This window comes from Oryza brachyantha, chromosome 7 (genome assembly GCF_000231095.2).
Source record: "Oryza brachyantha chromosome 7, ObraRS2, whole genome shotgun sequence".
NCBI classification, from domain to species: domain Eukaryota; kingdom Viridiplantae; phylum Streptophyta; class Magnoliopsida; order Poales; family Poaceae; genus Oryza; species Oryza brachyantha.
The window spans coordinates 1,401,192-1,421,019 of record NC_023169.2 but is presented as its reverse complement, the minus strand read 5'-3'; the positions used below and the strand labels follow the sequence as shown (position 1 = coordinate 1,421,019).

The window sequence follows — 19,828 nt, the reverse complement described above, 5'->3', positions numbered from 1 at the left end:
GAGGCGGTGGAGGAGGAGCGAAACGACCGGCGGGAAGAAGCGGCCACCGGGATCCTCAGCTTGGAGACCAGAGCGCGCATCGCCATGGCGGCTGTCGGCGGCGGCGGCTAGGGTTTGCTCTATCTCGACGAAGTCGTTTGTTCTCGATTGCTCGCTTTTGAGCCGCTTCACGGGGGATCCGTTCCCTTCCTACTATTATAGTACTGTAAAAGCCACGCCACCATCATCTAAAAATCGAGTCGCTTGCTGAATCCGAGTCATCTTCTTGGCGCAATGGTGTTGCGGTTTTTTTTGGAGAAACCCGTCACCCTGGGTTCGATCCCCAGTATAAAATCTGTTTCTGATATCTCGTTGTTCTATCCCTATCCCCAGCTGAAGTCCGTTTCCACACAACTACCCGTGGAAGTCCGTTTCCACACAACTACCGAGGTAGATGCCCACAGAAAAAAAATTATTAAATGACAAATTTACAAATAAAAAATTATTCATGGTAAGGTATTTATATACGTGTTGTTAGCTTCTTATCGATTTAAAATTCAAACCTAAAATAAATTATTAAAATCTTCAAAATTCAATTCATGTTTAAGGATGAAAAATTAAAATTTATGGAATATCTTATCAATCCAAGTTTAAGTATGAAAATTAAAATTTATGGAATATCTTGTCATCATAAACAGACCCAGAAAAGTGTTCTTATCGATTTAAAAATCAATACTAAAATAAACTATAAAAATCTTCAAAATTCAATCGAGTTTAAGGTTGAAAAATTAAAATTTATGGAATATCTTATAAGCATATGTATGCCGTAGTTCACGGCTCTAGGCATACGAACACATCCATATGGAGTGCTTCATGCACGCGTGTACATCCGGTAGCTATGTTTTAGCTTATATTTATAAAACAAAATGTAAATTCTAACACATAAATTTAGAAGTAATTTTGGATTTCGTTTAGCATAATTTATTTTTTAACAACAATTTTTAGCATCTTCAGAGCGCTAAGAACATGTATTAAAACTTTTACCTATAATATAGTTTTTAATCCTAGCTCTGGATCTGATATATCATTATTATTTACTTATTTCCGATCGATTAGCCCCCTTGATTATAGTTTCTTTTCAATTTCATTACCCCACTTCAGGTTTCGCATCTTTTTTACACTAAGTCGGCAGCCCCCTATGGTGCATAGGTGAATCCGGAAGCAGTATAGACCGTGGCAGGGTCTATCCATACTCCATCACGTCCACACTTGCCACGATACGTCGAATAGTTCAAAGCTACATTTCAAATCCTACCGTTGCCCGCTCTGGCTTGTGGTTACTACGTGTAAGACTTCTAGGGCTTCTCGAGAACCGGTCCTTAATTGTCATAAGTGTGACTCTTAAAACCATACACCCACAGCCCATCATAAGCAATATTTTAGTTGTCTTTAACTCTCATTGGGTAATTAATCATCATCAAGAACTATTAAACATCTATCATTAATGAAATTATAACCCATGAGCTAGTTAAGCTAAGCACGGCTAAGTATTGCCTAAGCCTATTTCTAATCAAATTAACCCTAGGATGACAAGATTAATAAACAGGAATCAATTGATATACAAACATAATTGGCTAATAGATAAGTAAATAAAGTAAATTTACATAAAATAATCCATGTTTGAATGTAAAACAGGAAATTTTATAAAAATCGGGTCAATATGTTCAAAGACAGGGTGTCACTTGCCTTGCTCTGACCTCCGAGGAACTTCGGCGATGACTTTGAGAACAATCGGCACTTTGACGGGAACAAAACCTACGACAAACAAAGCAATACAAGAAAAATAGGCTATAAACTACTGAAACAGAGAAAGAAACTATTTTTTATGCATTCTTGGCATTTTTCTGGATTTTATGAAATTTGAATGAACTAAAACGAAGACCATACAAATTAGTTATGAATTTATGCAGTTTATCTGTGTTTTTAAACTTAAAAAAAACCTTAAATACATTTAATTGTGCAATAAAAAGGCAAGCTGACATCATCGAAAGGGGAGAGAGGTTCTGACAAGTAGGGCCCACACTAGTAGTGGTACAAGTCAGAGAGGGGAGGCTGATAGCTGGCCCCCACCGAGAGAGAGAAAAATGGAGGGAATGAGAAGCTGACAGGTGGGGCCACCTGTCAGGGAGTTGGGGAGTCCGACAGGCGAGCCCTTGATCTGGGTGAGAGAGGGAGGGGGGTTAGTATGACGGGTGGGCTCCACCCGTTTGTGGAGAAAACAGGAGAAATTGGACATTATGTCACTCGTTCATCAAAATACCACTCCGAACCGGCGGTCAACATTTCTTTTATCATTTTCACCATTTCCACCAATTTTGCTAGGTCCCCCCCCCCCCCCCCACTCGGACGAAAATACCCTCATTGGGCTAATGAAGAGACATGAGACGCGTTTCTCGTTGTCTTCTTTTGCGGGGGCGACGTCGTGCCTCCTCCTTCCGTGAGGGAACCGAGGCGGGGACGATGTTGTGCCACCGTTTTACTCCGCCGCCGTCGGAATCTACAGCAGCACTCACCCTCCTGTCGTTCCTGTTGTCGTCAAACCCGTTCAAGAGCCTCACGGAGGCGATAGTGTAGCAGATCCGCACCATCGACAAGGTGAAGTGGGTCTTCGTCACCTCCTTCACGGAGCTCGAGCGCAACACGGTGGGCGCGCTCCCCAGGCGTCAATCCGCCGTCGCCGCCGCTAATCCCCGTCGGCCCGCTCATCGAGCTGGAGGGGAGCGAGGCGTGGGGTGTGCGGCAACATGATCAAGGCGGTGGACGACTGCATCGGGTGGCTCAACGAGCAGTCACCGCGCTCTATCGTGTTTGTGTTGCTTGGCAGCGTCGTCATCCTGTCCGGCGACGAGGTGGCGAAGATGACGCACGAACTCGCCTTCACCGGCCGACCGTTCCTCTAGGTGGTGCGGCCGGACAGTCGCGAGCTACTCCCAGAGAGGTTCCTCGATGCTTTCGCCGGCCCCGGCATGGTGGTTCCGTGGAGCCCTCGGGACCAGGTGCTCGCCCTTCCCTCGCTGCGGGGCTCCACCGTCGCCGTGGCCACCGGCGCCTCCCTCGTGCCCGCCTCACGCGACGGCGCCCGAAAGCTGCTCCCGCCTCTCGCCGCTCTATGAAAGTGTGTGAATGATTGATCGTATTCCAAGTGTGGGTACAGGAGTACATATATACGCGCATGGGTGGCATGCAAGCCTACCGCAAATAGCGCAATCACATCCACAGATCAAGGCCTAATTACATCATGCTAACACTCCCCCTCAGTCTAATCTGAAGCATCACTAATACATAGACTGGACCGAAACTCCTGGAACAAAGAAGTAGGGAGGCCCTTGGTGAAGACGTCGGCGTACTGTGATGTCGTAGGGACATGAAGAACTCGAACGTGACCGAGGGCGACCTTCTCTCGAACGAAGTGGAGATCAATCTCAACATGCTTTGTACGCTGATGCTGCACAGGATTACTGGAGAGATATACAGCACTGATGTTATCACAATAGACCAAAGTGGCACGGCGAGGAGGGTGCTGGAGCTCAAGAAGCAACTGTCGTAGCCAAGTAGCTTCAGCGACACCATTTGCTACAGCACGATACTCGGCCTCTGCGCTGGACCGTGAGACCGTGTGCTGTCGCTTGGAGGACCATGACACCAGGTTATCTCCAAGGAATACTGCATAGCCAGAAGTCGACCGTCGAGTATCGGGACAACCAGCCCAGTCGGCATCCGTGTAGACAACTAACTCCGAAGGGGGGGAACGGCGCATGGTTAAGCCAAAATCCGTGGTGCCTTGCAGATACCTCAGGATGCGCTTCAGAGCAGCGAGGTGGGGCTCCCTGGGATCATGCATATAGAGACAAATCTGCTGAACTGCAAAGGCAATGTCCGGACGTGTAAACGTCAGGTACTGAAGAGCTCCTGCTAGACTGCGGTACTGAGTGGCATCACCAACAGGGGGTCCATCTGCAGATAGTTTGGAGTGGAGATCAACAGGCGTGCTGCAAGGCTTGCACGCACTCATCCCGGCGCGCTCCAAAATGTCCTGAGTGTACTGCCGCTGGGAAAGAAACAGTCCATTTGCAGAGCGTGTAACAGAAATGCCCAAAAAATGATGAAGCTGACCCATGTCTGTCATAGCAAACTCATGCTGAAGAGCCCCAATAATATGACGAAGGAACTCAGTAGAGGAGGCAGTGAGGACGATGTCATCCACATAGAGCAGCAAGTAGGCAGTGTTGGACCCGCGACGACAAATGAATAAGGAGCTGTCTGACTTGGTTTCAACAAAACCAATGGAGGAGAGATATGAAGCGAACCTGTGGTGCCATGCACGAGGTGCCTGCTTCAGTCCATACAAAGATTTGTTGAGCCGACAAACAAGATCTGGGCGAGAGGAGTCCACAAAACCAGAGGGCTGCACACAGTACACTGTCTCGGTGAGGGTGCCATGTAAGAATGCATTCTTCACATCTAGCTGATGGATGGGCCAGTCCTGAGAGAGAGCCAGAGAGAGGATAACTCGAACTGTCGCTGGCTTGACAACTGGACTGAATGTCTCATCATAATCGAGGCCAGGGCGTTGAGTGAAACCCCGAAGAACCCAACGAGCCTTGTACCGATCAAGAGACCCATCTGCATGCAATTTGTGTCGGAAAAATCCACTTGCCAGTGACAAGATTGACGCCGGGAGGTCGTGGTACTAGACTCCAGGTGTCATTGGCAATCAGGGCATCATGCTCAGCTTGCATAGCGGAGCGCCAGTTCGGATCCGCCAAGGCATCTCGAACGGAGCGAGGCAACGGCGACATTGGGACAGCGTGGAGGTTGAGGCGATCCACAGGCTGTGCAATGCCGGCTTTGCCACGGGTACGCATGGAGTGCTCGTTGACGACAGGAGCGATGGAGACCGGCCTAGTGGAGACCGTGCGCCCGGTGGCCGCAGTGCTGCTGGCAGCAACCTGTGCAGGATGCACAGGGGCAGCAGCACCGGCCGGTGGCGCAGGGGCGTGGCTGGAAGCAGCGCCGGTGGATGGCCCGGCGGGGCTGGGCGCCTCGGGCCCAGCGCGCGGCTGTGGTGACCGCGGCACGGCGCTCGGTGGCGAGCGAGGGGGCGCGGGCATAGCACTCGACGAGTAGGGAGGCGCGGGAGCTCCAACAGCCCCATCAATAGTACCTGCACGGACAAACGGTGCTCCACGAACAGGAGCGGTGAGATCACTGTCATCTAGGAGGAAATCCAGAGCGGAGGATTCCATGGGTGAGGTGGACATGTCGGCGAAAGGAAAGAAGGATTCATCAAAAACGACATGTCTAGAGGTAAGAATGCGATTCGACTCTAGCTCGAGACAACGATAGCCTTTGTGTTCCGAGGAGTAGCCGAGAAAGACGCAGAGGGATGAACGAGGAGCAAGTTTATGGGCTGCTGTAGATGACATGTTGGGGTAACAAGCACAGCCGAAAACTTTAAGGTGTTCATAGGAGGGTGGAGTGGCATGGAGGTGGAAGAAAGGGGTGGAGGAGGCGAGTGTTTTGGTGGGCAGCCGGTTGACAAGGTAAGTGGCGGTGTGGAGTGCCTCAACCGAGTAGACCGGAGGAAGACTCGCCTGAAATAAGAGTGAGCGCAAGATATTATTAATGGTGCGAAGGGAACGCTCAGCCTTGCCATTTTGCTGGGATGTATAGGGACACGACATGCGAAGGGCAACACCGTGGGAGAGAAAGAACGTGCGGGCCGGGGAATTGTCAAATTCACGACCATTGTCGCACTGGACGCTCTTGATGGTGGTGCCGAACTGGGTGCGAACATAGGCAAAAAAGTTAGAAAGCGTGGCAAATGTGTCGGATTTGAGGCGAAGCGGAAAAGTCCAAATGTAGTGAGAGCAATCATCTAAAATGACAAGATAATATTTGTAGCCCGACACACTGACAATGGGAGATGTCCAAAGATCACAATGTATTAAATCGAAATTATTTGGAGCTCGGGAATTGGAAGAACCAAAAGGAAGTCTAGTGTGACGACCGAGCTGACAAGCATGACATAAATGATGACTATCATCTTTATTACAAGTGATAACTTTGGAACTAATGAGTTTGGACAAAGCTTCGTGCCCAAGATGCCCAAGACGACGGTGCCATAGCGAGGTGGGTGCAGCGAGGAGTGCGGAGGTGCTGGTAGCTGGTGGAAAAAATGGGTACAGGTCGCCAGAGCTATTGCACCTGGCGATCACGTTCCTGGTTTCCAAATCCTTCACAGAAAGACCAAACGGATCAAATTCAACGGAACAGTTATTGTCGGTGGTAAAACGACGAATGGAAATCAAGTTCTTAATGATGTGAGGTGAAACTAAGACATTGTTAAGAACTAGATTGCGATGTGGAAAAGAAAAAATATGAGATCCGACGGCAGTGACAGGAAGTAAAGCACCATTGCCCACAATGATAGATGAAGGTGTAGATGAAGTGGGCGAGGATAGGGTGGAAATTTTACCAGCATCCGCAGTCATATGCGAGCCTGCACCAGAGTCGGCGTACCATTCCGAAGGTGCCGGGGGGTGGAGCGTCATGGTGTTGAAATTCTGCACCAAGGAGTCCTGGTTCCATGCGCCTCCATGTGCCGGGTTCCAGGGGGCAGCCTGCAGCTGATATGGTGCCCCCTGAAATGTCGGTGTCGAGGGCGCTGATCCTCCCCCGTAGGTGAACGGGTAGCTGGAGCCGGGGCTGTAGAAACCGCCGCTGGACGCACCACCAAAAGGTGCGCCGTACTGCGGGACAGCAGCGAAGGCCGGTGGTGCTGGTAGTGGGCGGCCACCGTACGGCCACATCTGGAGCGTGCACACCGTGCAAGAGGGGTGCACACCGTGCACGCCACCCTAGCCAGCGGATGCGCCGTGGCCAGGGGCGCCGTAACCGCCTGTAGAGGAGCCTTGGCCACCCTGACCAGCACCGGGCTGGTGGCCCTGTCCGCGGCCACCCTTGCCACGCCGGCGGCCGTTGCGTTGGCCGCCTGGCTGGCCGCCAGCCTGGCTATGCTGGCCGGTGCGCGGAGGACCAGTGGCCGGCGCCTGGCGGCCGGGGCCACCAGCCGGTGGCGTGGGCGACGAGGCGATGAGGGCCGCAGGTGGAGACGGTGGGCGAGCGTCGATGTCGATCTCCTCGAGGAGCAGGTGAGTCCGGGCCTCGGCGAACGACGGGAACGGACGCTGCAGCTTCAGTATAGACACCATGTGGCGGAACTTACCACTGAGGCCGCGAAGGAGAGTGAAGACCAGTTGGCGATCACCGATGGGATCACCGAATTCAGCAAGAGATGCAGCCATGGTCTCCAGCTTGCGGCAGTAATCAGTGATCGTCATGGAGTCTTGACGAAGGTTGCGGAATTGCGTCTCCAGGAGAATGGCACGAGACTCCTTCTGGCCGAGGAATTCGTCCTCGAGGTAGCACCATGCCTCGCGTGCACGGCGTTGGCGAAGCATGAGCGACTGCTGTAGGTCGCTGGAGACGGTGGCGAAAATCCATGACAGCACAACACAATCAGTCTGGACCCAAACCGGACGGTCGGGGTGCAGTTCGTCCTCGAGCACGTGCGGGGCGAGGGCATATTTGCCGAGCACGGTGAGGAACATGCCCCGCCATTTGGTGTAGCTGTTGGTCACTTTGTCGAGGATGATGGGGATCAGCGCCTTGACGTTGACGACGGCGGTGGCCTGCGCCCAGATGGTCTCATGGGCGGCCTCGAACTTGTCGAGGGCTGCAGCGCGGAGGCGCGCCGCTTCAGTGCGGCGCTCCGCCTCGGCGCGGACTTCGGCCTCCTGTGCCGCCGCTGCGGTGGCAGCCGCGTCGTCGTCGTCCGCCATGGGAGTGGTCGCGGGGCTGGTGCACACGCGCCCGCGCGCTCACGGCACGGGACGAGAAGAGATGCGCGATCGGCGGCAGCGGCTGCACCCGGCGATGTGTACAGCAGGCGATCGAACAGCACGTACAACTTCGTCCAGCACGTTGACGACGACGACGGCGGCCGGGAGTTGTACAGCCACGTACAGCACGTACAGCAGGAGATCAAGCGGAGGCAGGATCGATCGGATCGGCGGCCACACCCGGTGTCGAGGGCAGCTACGGGGTAGGCGATCGGATCGGCAGCGCTGGCGATGAGACCGGCGACACACCCGGCGACATGGAGTCAGCGACGGTGGTGGCGATCGGATCGGCGGCGGGCGCTGGTATGGGTTGCGGAAGAGTAGCGGATCGTAACCGCTCTGATACCATGAAAGTGTGTGAATGATTGATCGTATTCCAAGTGTGGGTACAGGAGTACATATATACGCGCATGGGTGGCATGCAAGCCTACCGCAAATAGCGCAATCACATCCACAGATCAAGGCCTAATTACATCATGCTAACACTCTAGTCATGTTCGTCGTCTCGTCGTGAGGGAGGAGAGGAGAGGCTGGACGAGGGTATTTTCATCAGAATGGTGAGAGAAACCCAGCAAAATTGGTTGGAATGGTGAAAAAGGCAGAAAAAGTGTTGACGGAACCAACTTTTGGGAGTGACATAATATCCAATTTCTTAGGAAAACAGAGAGAGAGGGGGAGGGGGAGGCGGCCAGTGCTCACTGGCGGCGATGTCTTTGCGAGCGTGCGGCGACAGGCTCGTCAGCGACGCGTGGCCGCGAGCGCGGCGATGACATGAAGCGGCGAGCGAGCGGGGATTTCCGACACGCAGCCGACGGCGCGACCGGTGCGGCACGCGCGCGCGGAGGAGGCGAGAGAGAGGAGGGAGGAGATTCTCACCAATGGTGGCGTCTCGGCGGTGGATCGGCGCGGCTGGGACGGCGCGAGAAGGCGCACGTGCGGCGATCTCCAGCGATGAATGACAGTGGGAGAGCGAGAGCGAGGGAGAGGCGGAGGGCGGCGGTGAGGGCCAAGGAGGGGAACTTTATAGGGTGGGGTGAGGCGACGATGCGCGTAGGCGGCGCTTATAGCTCGCGCGACAAGAGGGTGGCGATGCGCCGAAATTTGATTGATCTGATTGTAGATGATTTATAATGATCTCGGGCAAACATATTTATACTCTCGGGTGAAGGCTAATCCGTGTTGGACACGACATACGACTCCTAATAGATAAAAAGAAATAACAAACTCATTCTCTCTAACACACAAGTCCCGATCGAACTCTAACACCCTTCGAGATAAAGAAAAAATCTAAACTAACTCTAATTAACAGATAAAATTAAACTACGCAGGCTCTGATTATTCCCAAATCTATCTGTAACATTCTTGGCCTAATCGAACTATATTTCTTATCCGATCCGGAATCCATCGGCTAAATCCGAGTCATATTCCATCTGGCCTACTATCCGATCGCCATGTTTTCTATTCAATTTGGTCTTTAATCATAATTTAATCTCGCCCGACAATTACCCAAATTTGGGCATTAACCGTGCGTGCAAATGAAGTTGTTTAATTGACGTATCTGTCAAGCTTCTATACCCTAGGATATTGTGTGGTTGGTTGTATGTATATATGTTGTATACAAGAGATTTGTTTGGTTGAATACATAATATATGAATTTTCTCTTTTATAGTTTATGGGTGAAAAATATATTCAAACCGGTTAACAAAGAGTAAAAATAGAACATATATTAATTATTTTTTATAATTCATACACATACACACATACACACTAGTATGAAAAAAATTAAAAAGAAAAAAGAAAAAATCCCGATTGGGCGGCGGCCACCGAACGGGTGGATCTGGCAACGGACGACGGCGCTCGGCGTGGATCCGGCGACGGACGGTGGCGCTCGGTGCAGCACCCGCGGATCCAACAACAGGCGACGGCGTGCGGCATGACGCCTGTAGATCCAGCGACAGGCAGCGGCATGCGACAATCGTCGGCCGCGGATCTAACGGAGAAGACGTCAGAGACGACGTGGCGACGACGCTGGGGACGACGAGGCGACGATGGCGGCCGCGACGGGGCGACTGCAGCATCCACATGCACGTGCCGCGGCTACACCCATGCCTGCACGGGACGGGTCTGGCTGAGGAGCGAAGCTCGAGTTGAGTGTTCCTCATTACCCTAGTGTTAACACCAAAATTTAAAAAATTATTGCTAGAGACTAACGAGATTAATGACCGAATCAGATAGAAAATGAGTAATCGGTCAGAAGAACAAGCGGAATACAACTCAAATTTAGCTAACGGAGTCAGGATCGGATAAGAAATAGAGTCTGATAGACACACATGTACCTTCTAATAATTTAGGTCCAGCACTATAGCGACACAGAGACTCAAACCTTCACATGTATTCAGCACGACAGATCGGATAGATTTGATGTCAACAATCATCCTCAATCGCATCGTAGGCCTATTTTGCATCGTGCTTCTGTCAAGGCACTCCCAAGGGTGCTCATCGCCTGTTTCCCACTGCCTACCGCATTGAAATATAGGTCATGTTTAGTTGTTAAAAAAAAAATTTTGTGCTGTCAAATTGTATGTTTGATAGTATATCCGTCTCAAAATAAGGTTATTTTTCAGTTTCTAGATACAATGTTTTGACTCTTCGTCTTATTTGAATTTTTTTACGAGTAATATTTTTATTGTTACTAGATGATAAAATATGAATAATACTTTATGCGTGACTAATTTTTTTAAGTTTTTTTACAATTTTTTTTAAAATAAGCCGAATGGTTAAAGCATTGAGCACAAAAATTAAAAAATGACTTTAATATGGGACGGATGTCGTACATGCAGAGTATTAAATGTAGGCAAAGAATAATTACATAGTTTGCGTGTAAATTACGAGACGGATCTTTTAAGCCTAATTACGCTATGATTTGATAATATGATGCTACAGGAAATATTTACTAATGACGTATTAATTAGGCATAATAAATTCATCTCGCAGTTTTCTGACGAAATATGTAGCTTGTTTTGTTATTAGTCTACGTTTAATATTTCAAATTTATGTATGTATATTCGATGCAATAATCAAACCTAAAAATTTTCCCCGTACTAAACATGACCCCAGTTGATGGCATAGTTGAGGGCTAGCTCACTCCCAAATCCTCTGTATTGGCACCCGAGACCTTGTGCTAGCCGTATTGGACTATAAAATCGATCATTCCTGCAAACCCCGAGGGTGATTTGGCACTATAACTTTGCACTATAAGATCGATTATTCCTGCAAACTTAGCACTGTAATTTCGAAGGCGGTTAGGTCGGCCTGCATAGAAAGACAACCGTTATCCCAGATGAAAATAGCTAGACGGACGGTCCAACCACTTGCAAAGACTAGATTTGACCGGCTGCAAAGATGTTTTATGTAGTACTCATATAAAATTATAAATAATATAATATAGACTAGTTTCATCCTTTTCACACATACTAATACAAATTAAAAATAATGTAATACTCTTAATTTAGCAAACTCAAATATTATTATTTAAAACCCAATTAAGAGTGGAAATGGAGTGGATTTTAAACAACCATTTGATGTATTTTAGTTCTGGCTAGCCATATGGAAAAGTAGACGGAGAAATTAAAATCTAACGTTTTTAGTGCAAAGTTGTATTAATTACTTACCTCCATCTCAACTCTTGACGTAATTTTCTTCATATATTTTCGTGTCCAATATTTAACCACTCATCTTATTTAATTTTTTTATAAAAAATAGTCAAAGATAAAACATTAATCAAATTTTATCATCTAATAAAATATAAACATTAATCGTAATACTTTTTAAATAAGAAAAGCAGTCAACATAAACCGTTCAAAATGCACTGGACGGAGGGAGTAGTACTCGTGATAGTCCGTACTGCTGCTGCTGGGGTCCCACCAACCAGGGCACCACTCCACGTAACGGCGCATGTCTTGTCTCATTATCTCCCCTGTTCTTTCTGCCCCTCTCTCTCTCTCGACGAAGCGAACCACCTAACCAAAACCCTAGCCAGCTAGCTAATCCCACCATACCCAACCCACCGCCGCGACTCATCCGTGCACCCCCCTCCCCGCAGCCACCATGAGCTTCTTGCTTCTTCGTGCAGCGGCGCGCACCGGTGGCAAGCGGCCGGTGAAACTGCTGCCGCCTCTCGGGGTCGGGGTCGGGGCCTGGGCCCGCGTGTTCTCCGCAGACGCCAGCGACGACGACGTCGCCGGCCGCGCCCCCGGAGAAGAACACCCAGGCCCCAGTCTCTCATGGCCATGGGCCTCCATCGCGCGCAGGAAGCCTCCTCCTCAATGAGCCGCCCAACCACGGCGAGATCTCTCCTGGGGCCGGGGCGAAGGAGAGGCATCCGACCGCACCGGACTACAAAGTGGAGGGCCTCAAAACCCTCCTGGGGGCGGGTCCTGATCCGTTCCGGGCAGCCATCCTCGCGCGTGCCAACATGCTACTGCAGAAGCAGCTCGCCGGCGAAGGGAGTGCGCCTGCGACGGAGACAACCAAGAGCAAAGGCGCCGAGGCACCGGGCACGAACATGGTCGCCGCCGATGCAGAGGCGCGACGGAGGCCAGCCAATACAAGGGCGCCGAGGCTCCGGGCGCGAAGAAGGTCGCCGCCGATGCAGAGGGCGCGACGGAGGCCAGCCAAGACAAGGGCGCCGAGGCTCCGAGCGCCGCCGCCGCCATGCTCAGCACCACCGTCCACCCGTCCGCCCCCTACCGTCCTTCGGCGCTGCTGCGGGAGGCGTCCGCTCCCTCCACAAGCCCGTTCAAGATGGGTCCTTTCGCCGGAACCAGAGTGAGGGGCGCTTCGTCGCTGCCCTCGCGCGAGAAGGACGAGGTGAAGAGCCTCGCCGGCGAAGAGCAAGACGGCGAACGCCGCCGCCGTCGCCTGGACCTGGTTGGTTACAATCTGGTCCGGCGACGGTTCGCTCATGCCGCGGGTGGACAGCCCCCAAACCTCCAGAGCCGCCAAGCCCGAGCTGAAGGCGAAGCTCCCAACAGGAGCGGCGGCTACCTCTTCGTCTTAACCCGTCGAGGTCCTCGCGGCAAACATCGCGAGACATCTCCTTCCAGGGATCATTTGCGAGATCAAAGTGCTATTTCAGGAGCAAAGGTATGTGCCTCCACCTATAATAAATTAGGGTATTGCTAATTTTCGGGCAACTGAAAACAAGCAACTCTTTAGTCAATTTTCAGACCGTTCATTATGCTTTGTGATTTGTGAGCCTGTCAGGTTTTATTTCATCAGTTATATGCTGCTTTATTTGCCTTGAGTAAAGTAGCTAGCTATTTCCATTGTTCCTCTGTGTGCTCGCTATGCTGCTAAGCGTCTTTAATTATGTATGCGTCTCTAAGAAAGAGAGATTGGGTGAGTATAATTTGCATGGGCATTCTTTTATAAGTATTAAATAGCTAAACTAAACTAGTTTAAATTGGACAATGCTGTGATACTTTTTTGGGGTTGGATGATGTCATAATCAAATTGCACAATTAACGCATTCTTTTATAAGTATTAAATAGCTAAACTAAACTAGTTTAAATTGGACAATGCTGTGATATTTTTTTGGGGGTTGGATGATGTCATAATCAAATTGCACAATTAACCTACTGATCTTGCAGGTTTATGTAATGTGTAATTTGTATTTTTTATTATCTGCAAAGTTCAAGTTTGATCATAGTTTAATATAATCACCTACTAATAATCATATTGTTGTTCAATTGAAATTATATATCCTTTATACATTTTCTTGCAGTGTAAATAGATATGCAATTTCACATCCCTAATTAATAATTTTTTAATTGATGAACATTGTTGTTTAATTGAAATTGCACATCATTTATATTTTTGCAGTGCTATTTTGGTTTAATTAGTTCGTAGTTTTCTTCTTATCTCTCTTGCTTTATGTGCCCTCTTCATCACTTATGTTAATTTGAGTCATTAAAAACAGTGGTGAGCTAGCTGCATACAAGCAAGTTGTATCTGTTGTTTCTCCATCAATTTTTCAATCCCAAATAGAGATACAAGTTATAGAGGTCACCAAATTAATAGCCAAATGCGTGCATATGTTAACAGGCCGAACTTTGCTCTTTTCAGGCTCGTTTAGTTCAGGGGCAGTGGGCATTGTACCTTGGGTTAACGTGACATATATACAATCTCTATACCCTACCAGATCAACTAGATTCTTAGGCGAGATAACTGAAATCTTTGCAATTTTCAGTCATCTAAAGTGTAGACAGTCCTAATAAATTAATCCATGTGTTTGTGTGCCATTAATGTGACATTGATGATTGATCTAACAATTGTCTTGTTTGAGCAGTGCCGAGATGAAGCGTCTCGTTGCCAAGTCAACAAGGGATCAACTGATTATGACTGCCGTTGTCGTCTTCGGCGCTTCCACAAGTCTCATCCTGATATACTACGATGCGAATAGCTGGAGGCAGGTCATGGATGAGATCAAGCGGGACGAGGATGTCCAGAAGGCGTACAAGATTCTGAAGAAGGCGTGTGTCGCGGGAGCAGAAGCAGTGGTTGCTTGGGGGCGGCAGCAGCAGCTGGAACACCATGCTAGCATCGTCGATGACATTTTTTGTATCTAATTTGTGAGGAGTGTTACTTATCCATGTCATTTGAAAAGTAGTTCAATATGAAAACTTTGGATAGAATTTGGATGGAACAAATATAAATAGATGAGACTTGATTTTCTGGATATTGGCATAACTTGAATAGAAATACTTTTAAGCTTTAGAACTTTGTGGGAAGGATTGGACAATAAATAATAAAAATAAAAAAAGAGATACGGGAGGGTTTTAAGATGCTCCAACTCGATTAAAAAAACATCTTAAAAAATTTTCGCAAAAAAAATCTACCTAAAATTTCTAATATGTTACATTTTCTTAAGAAACAAAAAATGAAACAATGACTCCCTCGGACTGAGACAGGCACATATATACAGCCCTTATCGTTTGTTTCTTCGTTAGATCAGTCGGCGCTGCGGGTGAGCTAGCCGCGCGGGCACACAGATGCCGATGGTCTTGAGCTCGCCACCACGGCAACAGCACGGCCGGCCAGGAGGTGCCAGAGTTTAGCTCCAACCAACAATATTATGTTTACCTCGACAACCACACAGTATGTTGAACCAATTGTTCCAAGTAAGCATATGTATCTCTATAGCTACGAGTGCGTGCAGCGGTGTTTGAGCAAATTCATGTGATTCTAGAGCAGAGCACCAAACGTATGAAATTACAAATGTTGGTACACCCATGACGACATTTAAGAAAATGTTATTAGATTTGTCAGAAAAATAGTTCTATGCTAAGAAAAAAATATGTATGTTCCAATGTTTCGCACCAATTCTATCTATATTATAAGTTCTTACTAATCGAATATATATAGATTAATTCAATCTTCTCTCAGTTAATAAAAAAAAGATGGCAAATCCCAACAACATGTATAGCCAGAAATTTGGGTCTCGTATACCTGTGGGCACAATTGTCATCCCTAGCGGTAACGGGTGACATATTGTATCACATACTACTAATAATTAATTCGATTTGTGCATGTTTTTTAAACGAGTTTGGCTATGCTGAATGATAGTATGGTTGTTTAACGATTTTATCTATTTCTTCTTGGTTTATATAATCTTGGTAATTTCTTAAAACCTTCCGTACTATTTGACTGGTTTTTTGAAAAGTGAAAGAAGAAAAAAGAGAGAGAGAGAGGAGGAACACGCAGAGTTTGGTACACCCCCAGCCAACGGTAATTAGTAGTAAAAACTTAGCCCTAGGCTGGGGAAAGCTGTGTAAGTTCTTAGCTGGAGGCTAAACTAACGACCGCAAACTGCAGAAATTGGGGTCTCTTCGTCTATGGTATGGCAATGGCAATAATCATTAATAAACCACATACATTTATACTTTGCAATGATGTCCTGATTAAGTAATGAAATAATAAATTGATTGAATTAACATGAAATTCCTGTTAGAAGAGGTTAATTACCATGACATTATATATACATAGAGAGAGACACACACACATTCCTGTTACATGGATGTAAGTAGGGAGCAAAATTAATTTCTTTCCGTTTCATCGTTAAACCGAGGGTATTATGCTAATATCTTTTACTTCGTACCATATATCTATATATAATTGCCCCCTCTCAATGCAACTAGATCATGAATAAACGGTTGAGATAGTTATTGTTCCATGTAAGTCATATTTACGTATACGATGTATAGACGATAAATAATAGTACTTAAACGTCATCTACACCTTAGGCCACGTTCGTTTGGCATGCTAACTAAATTATGTCCGTCATTTTTCACACGCACGTTTCGCGAACGGTTAAACGATATTTTTTTAAAAAAAATCTATTGAAAACTCGCTTTAAAAATTCATATTAATCTATTTTTATATATTTTTATAATTAAAAATTAATTAATCATATATTAATCACCCGACGCCGAAAGCAGCCTCAATCCACTTGGATCAGGATGGGTGACCACTCAGGTTCCGCCGCTACCACCTCCACTGTAAATTATTCTCAACGTCCAAAGAATGGTTGATAAAAAAACACTAATTAATTAATCCACTCATTAATCAAGGAGCTAATCAATAATACTCCCTCCCTCCGTTCACAAATAATCCGTCAAAGTTTTGAAGTCACTTAGAGAGAGAGAGAGTAATTCATAATCCAAAACTATTTGTTTGAAATGGGAGCAACGGTAAGGGCGCTTGGACAGCTAGAGCTCACGACTACAAAAGTGCATATGGATCAGAGATGACGACACCTGATTGCCCCTGTCCTGTCGCACTGTTCTGCCTCACTCCTATCACCAGACACATCAATCCATCTCCTAAACAGATGGAAGACTAGGGTAGAGGCGTAGAGCAGCTGCATGTTTAATGCTTCATTAGTCTTATAATAACGAAGCATCAAGGGGATGTTTACATAGTAAAAAATTTTGGTAGAAATGTCACATCGAACATTGACCTCGGAAGGTTTTTGGACACGAATGAAAAAACGAATTTCATAGGTCGCCTCGAAACCGTGAGACTAATCTTTTGAGCTTAATTAAACCGTCATTAGCACATATTGGTTACTGTAGTACTTATAGCTAATCATGGACTACTTAGTCTAAAAAAATCGTCTCGCAATTTCTCCCATAACTGTGCAATTAGTTGTTTAGTTTATCAATATTTAATGTTTCATTTAGATGTCCAAAGATTCGATGTGATGTTTTTGGAAAACTTTTTGGGAACTAAACAAGGCCTAAACATCGATCAAAAAACTAACTATATAGTTAGAGGGAAAATGTGGGATGAATCTTTTGAGCCTAATTAGTTTATGATTAGACATAAGTGATATAGTAACATGCATGTGCTAACGACGGATTAATTAGGCTCAAAAGATTTGTCTCATGGTTTTCAGGCGAGCTATAAAATTCGTTTTTTAATTCGTGTCTAAAAATCTCTTCTGACCAAATTTCTGACATGATAACCAAAATTTTCTTCTGGCATACTAAATTAAATCTATTTCTAGTCTCCTTACATTTATTTTATAAAATGTGTTTTTTTGGCCCACTATATTCCCTCCAACCGCATTTTGTTTAGATTTCTTCTCATTTTATCCCTAAATATTATTCTAAGTACTCATTTAAGAAGGGATATTCGAAATATTTATTTGGTTTTTTACGTAGAGATTAAATTTGGTAAGAAAATACTATGCTATGGATGGAATTGGGTGGATAAATAAAAATAAAATAGAAAGAAATTTGAAATAGAAGTGATTAATAAGATAATTAATATCATCAATAGTTAAAAAACATTTTTCAAATCCTACAAATAATTACGTTGTGGAACTATTGTAGCATCTTTTGTTAAAAAAAAAACGACGTAGCATCGTACTATTCTATGCTTTATAGAAATGCACTTATTTGAGTGAGTACCTGTTAGCATCACATGGGCATAAATGGAGATTGTAGGCACATTTTTTTTCTTACAAATTTTAGATCTTTCCCCCGCCCGCTTCTCGAGCATCTAAACTCTGTTTCATGTGAAAATGTCCCCCGTGAATTTTCTTGAGTGAATTTTAACTTTGCATTCATTAAAAGAATTCAAATAATCTGAAATCGCAAAATGTTTAGTGGTTTCAGACGAGAGCAGGGGACTAGTACAGTAGCATATATAGCAGAGGGCAACCAAGGGAAACTATAGAATACTCTCATGCTTGTCATAGATAAGTAGTCTAATCAAATCACCTAAAATGAATAGAACTATCAGCATATAATAAAGGTTTAATTAAATTCGTAACATTATAAATATGTTAGTTTAGAAAAATATCATTATATACCATTACAATACTTTCTCTATTGTAGACATGCCATTTTATACGTCCTAAAAGACCATTGGACCCACATACAACGCACTATAATTCATATTGCCCAAAATACCCCTACTTCATTTTCACTGACACGTGGGCCTCCTTCCGCACAACCATCTCCATCCCCAATTCTGGCAGGGCTCGGCTCCGGCGAATGGCGAGGAGTGCGGCGACAAGGGCAGCCGAGGTGCGGTGACAGCAGCCGCATCGGCACTATTTACCAGCCCCGGGTAGCCCTCCCAGTCGCAGCACGGTGTGGTCGTCGGTGTATGTCGCCGGAGAGCCACACGCAGAAGATGTGGTCGAACTGGCGGCCACGACAGCCGGCGCTCCACTCGAGCACGGCGAGCGCGAGGGACGATGCCCCGCCGCCGGCGGCGAGGCAGGCCGGCCTCGCGCAGGCGGCTATGACGTGGGGTTGGCCGTAGGTGTAGCCAAAAGAGTGAGAGAGAGAACCAGCGTCGAGCAGGGCCGTCTTCGCCTTCCCGCAGGAGCGGCCGGTGCTGGCCCCGGAGCGCGCATTCGGCTTGTACGTGCTCTTCTCCTACTTCATGTCGCGGATGGCCGGCGACCTGCCCATGGAGCTCGCACTGCCAACGGCGTTCACCGTCATCGTCTACCTGATGGTCGGGCTCAACCCATCGCCGGCTGCGTTCGCGCTCACGCTCGCCGTGATCCTCTCCTACGTGCTTGTCGCCGAGGGGCTCAGGCTGGACATCGGCGCCGTGATGATGGACGCCAAGAGCGCGTCCACTCTCGTCATCGTCATCATGCTCGCCTACCTCCTCACTGGCGGCTTCTATGTTCACAACGTGCCGGACTTCATGATGTGCGCGAAGCAGTGGCGGATGCAAAGTATACACTCAAATTTAATACTTTAATACTTAGTGTGTTATTAATATGTAATTAAGTAAAAAAAATTTAATATACTATTAATTTTAATAAGGTGCCCTCACTTAATTTTTAGGCTAGGTCCGCCCCTAGGGCGAAGAACACCTCCCTCACCTACTACTGCTATCGGCGGCTCATCGCCGTGCAATATAGCGGCCGCCTAGCCTGCGCCCTCCTCCCGCGCAAGGCCGTACGTGGCGAGGCCACCCCTGCCGCTTGCGTCTCCAAGCTTGTGGCCATGTTCTTCGCCTATCGGGTGCTGCCCTACCTCACGCTGTGTCGGGTCTAAGACATGATCATCATCCCGCTCTCTCGCTAGCTGTCATCGGCCGACCATTGCCATGGCTGCGCCGGCACATCGTAATTAATTAGGTAGCTCTACTGAATTCCCCCGGCCAGAATAATGAAAATGGCGTACGCTGGCATACGAGCACGACAGTTAAGCTTGGCCTGCACGCGCAGCCAGTGACGGAGAAGACGTACTGCTATGACAGGGTGACTGACTGTAGGTGTAGCTGAACGAGTGAGATAGAGAGAACCAACATTGAGCAGGGCCCGAGGCTGCCGCGCGGCGGGCGGATCGGGC

General features: G+C 47.3%; 1 protein-coding gene and 1 pseudogene across 1 annotated transcript; one reads left to right on the top strand and one right to left on the bottom strand.

Annotated features, from left to right (window-relative positions):
• Positions 1-5,822: 5,822 nt before the first annotated feature.
• LOC121054958 lies at positions 5,823-8,424 on the bottom strand (annotated as a pseudogene).
• A 5,875-nt stretch (positions 8,425-14,299) lies between these two features.
• LOC121054900 (ABC transporter G family member 25-like) lies at positions 14,300-19,531 on the top strand. Its single transcript, XM_040525837.1, has 3 exons — positions 14,300-14,478; positions 18,821-19,195; positions 19,336-19,531. The coding sequence occupies exons 1-3, from the start codon at positions 14,300-14,302 to the stop codon at positions 19,529-19,531; spliced, it is 750 nt and encodes a 249-aa protein (XP_040381771.1).
• Positions 19,532-19,828: the final 297 nt, after the last annotated feature.

Bases quoted from the DNA above. Each gene is read 5' to 3' on its own strand.
- LOC121054900 (XM_040525837.1), top strand. From the start codon at position 14,300: ATGAAGCGTCTCGTTGCCAAGTCAACAAGGGATCAACTGATTATGACT. The intron at 14,479-18,820 runs GTGTGTCGCGGG...AGCGTCGAGCAG, and splicing joins TACAAGATTCTGAAGAAGGC to GGCCGTCTTCGCCTTCCCGC. The intron at 19,196-19,335 runs GCGGATGCAAAG...GTCCGCCCCTAG, and splicing joins ATGATGTGCGCGAAGCAGTG to GGCGAAGAACACCTCCCTCA.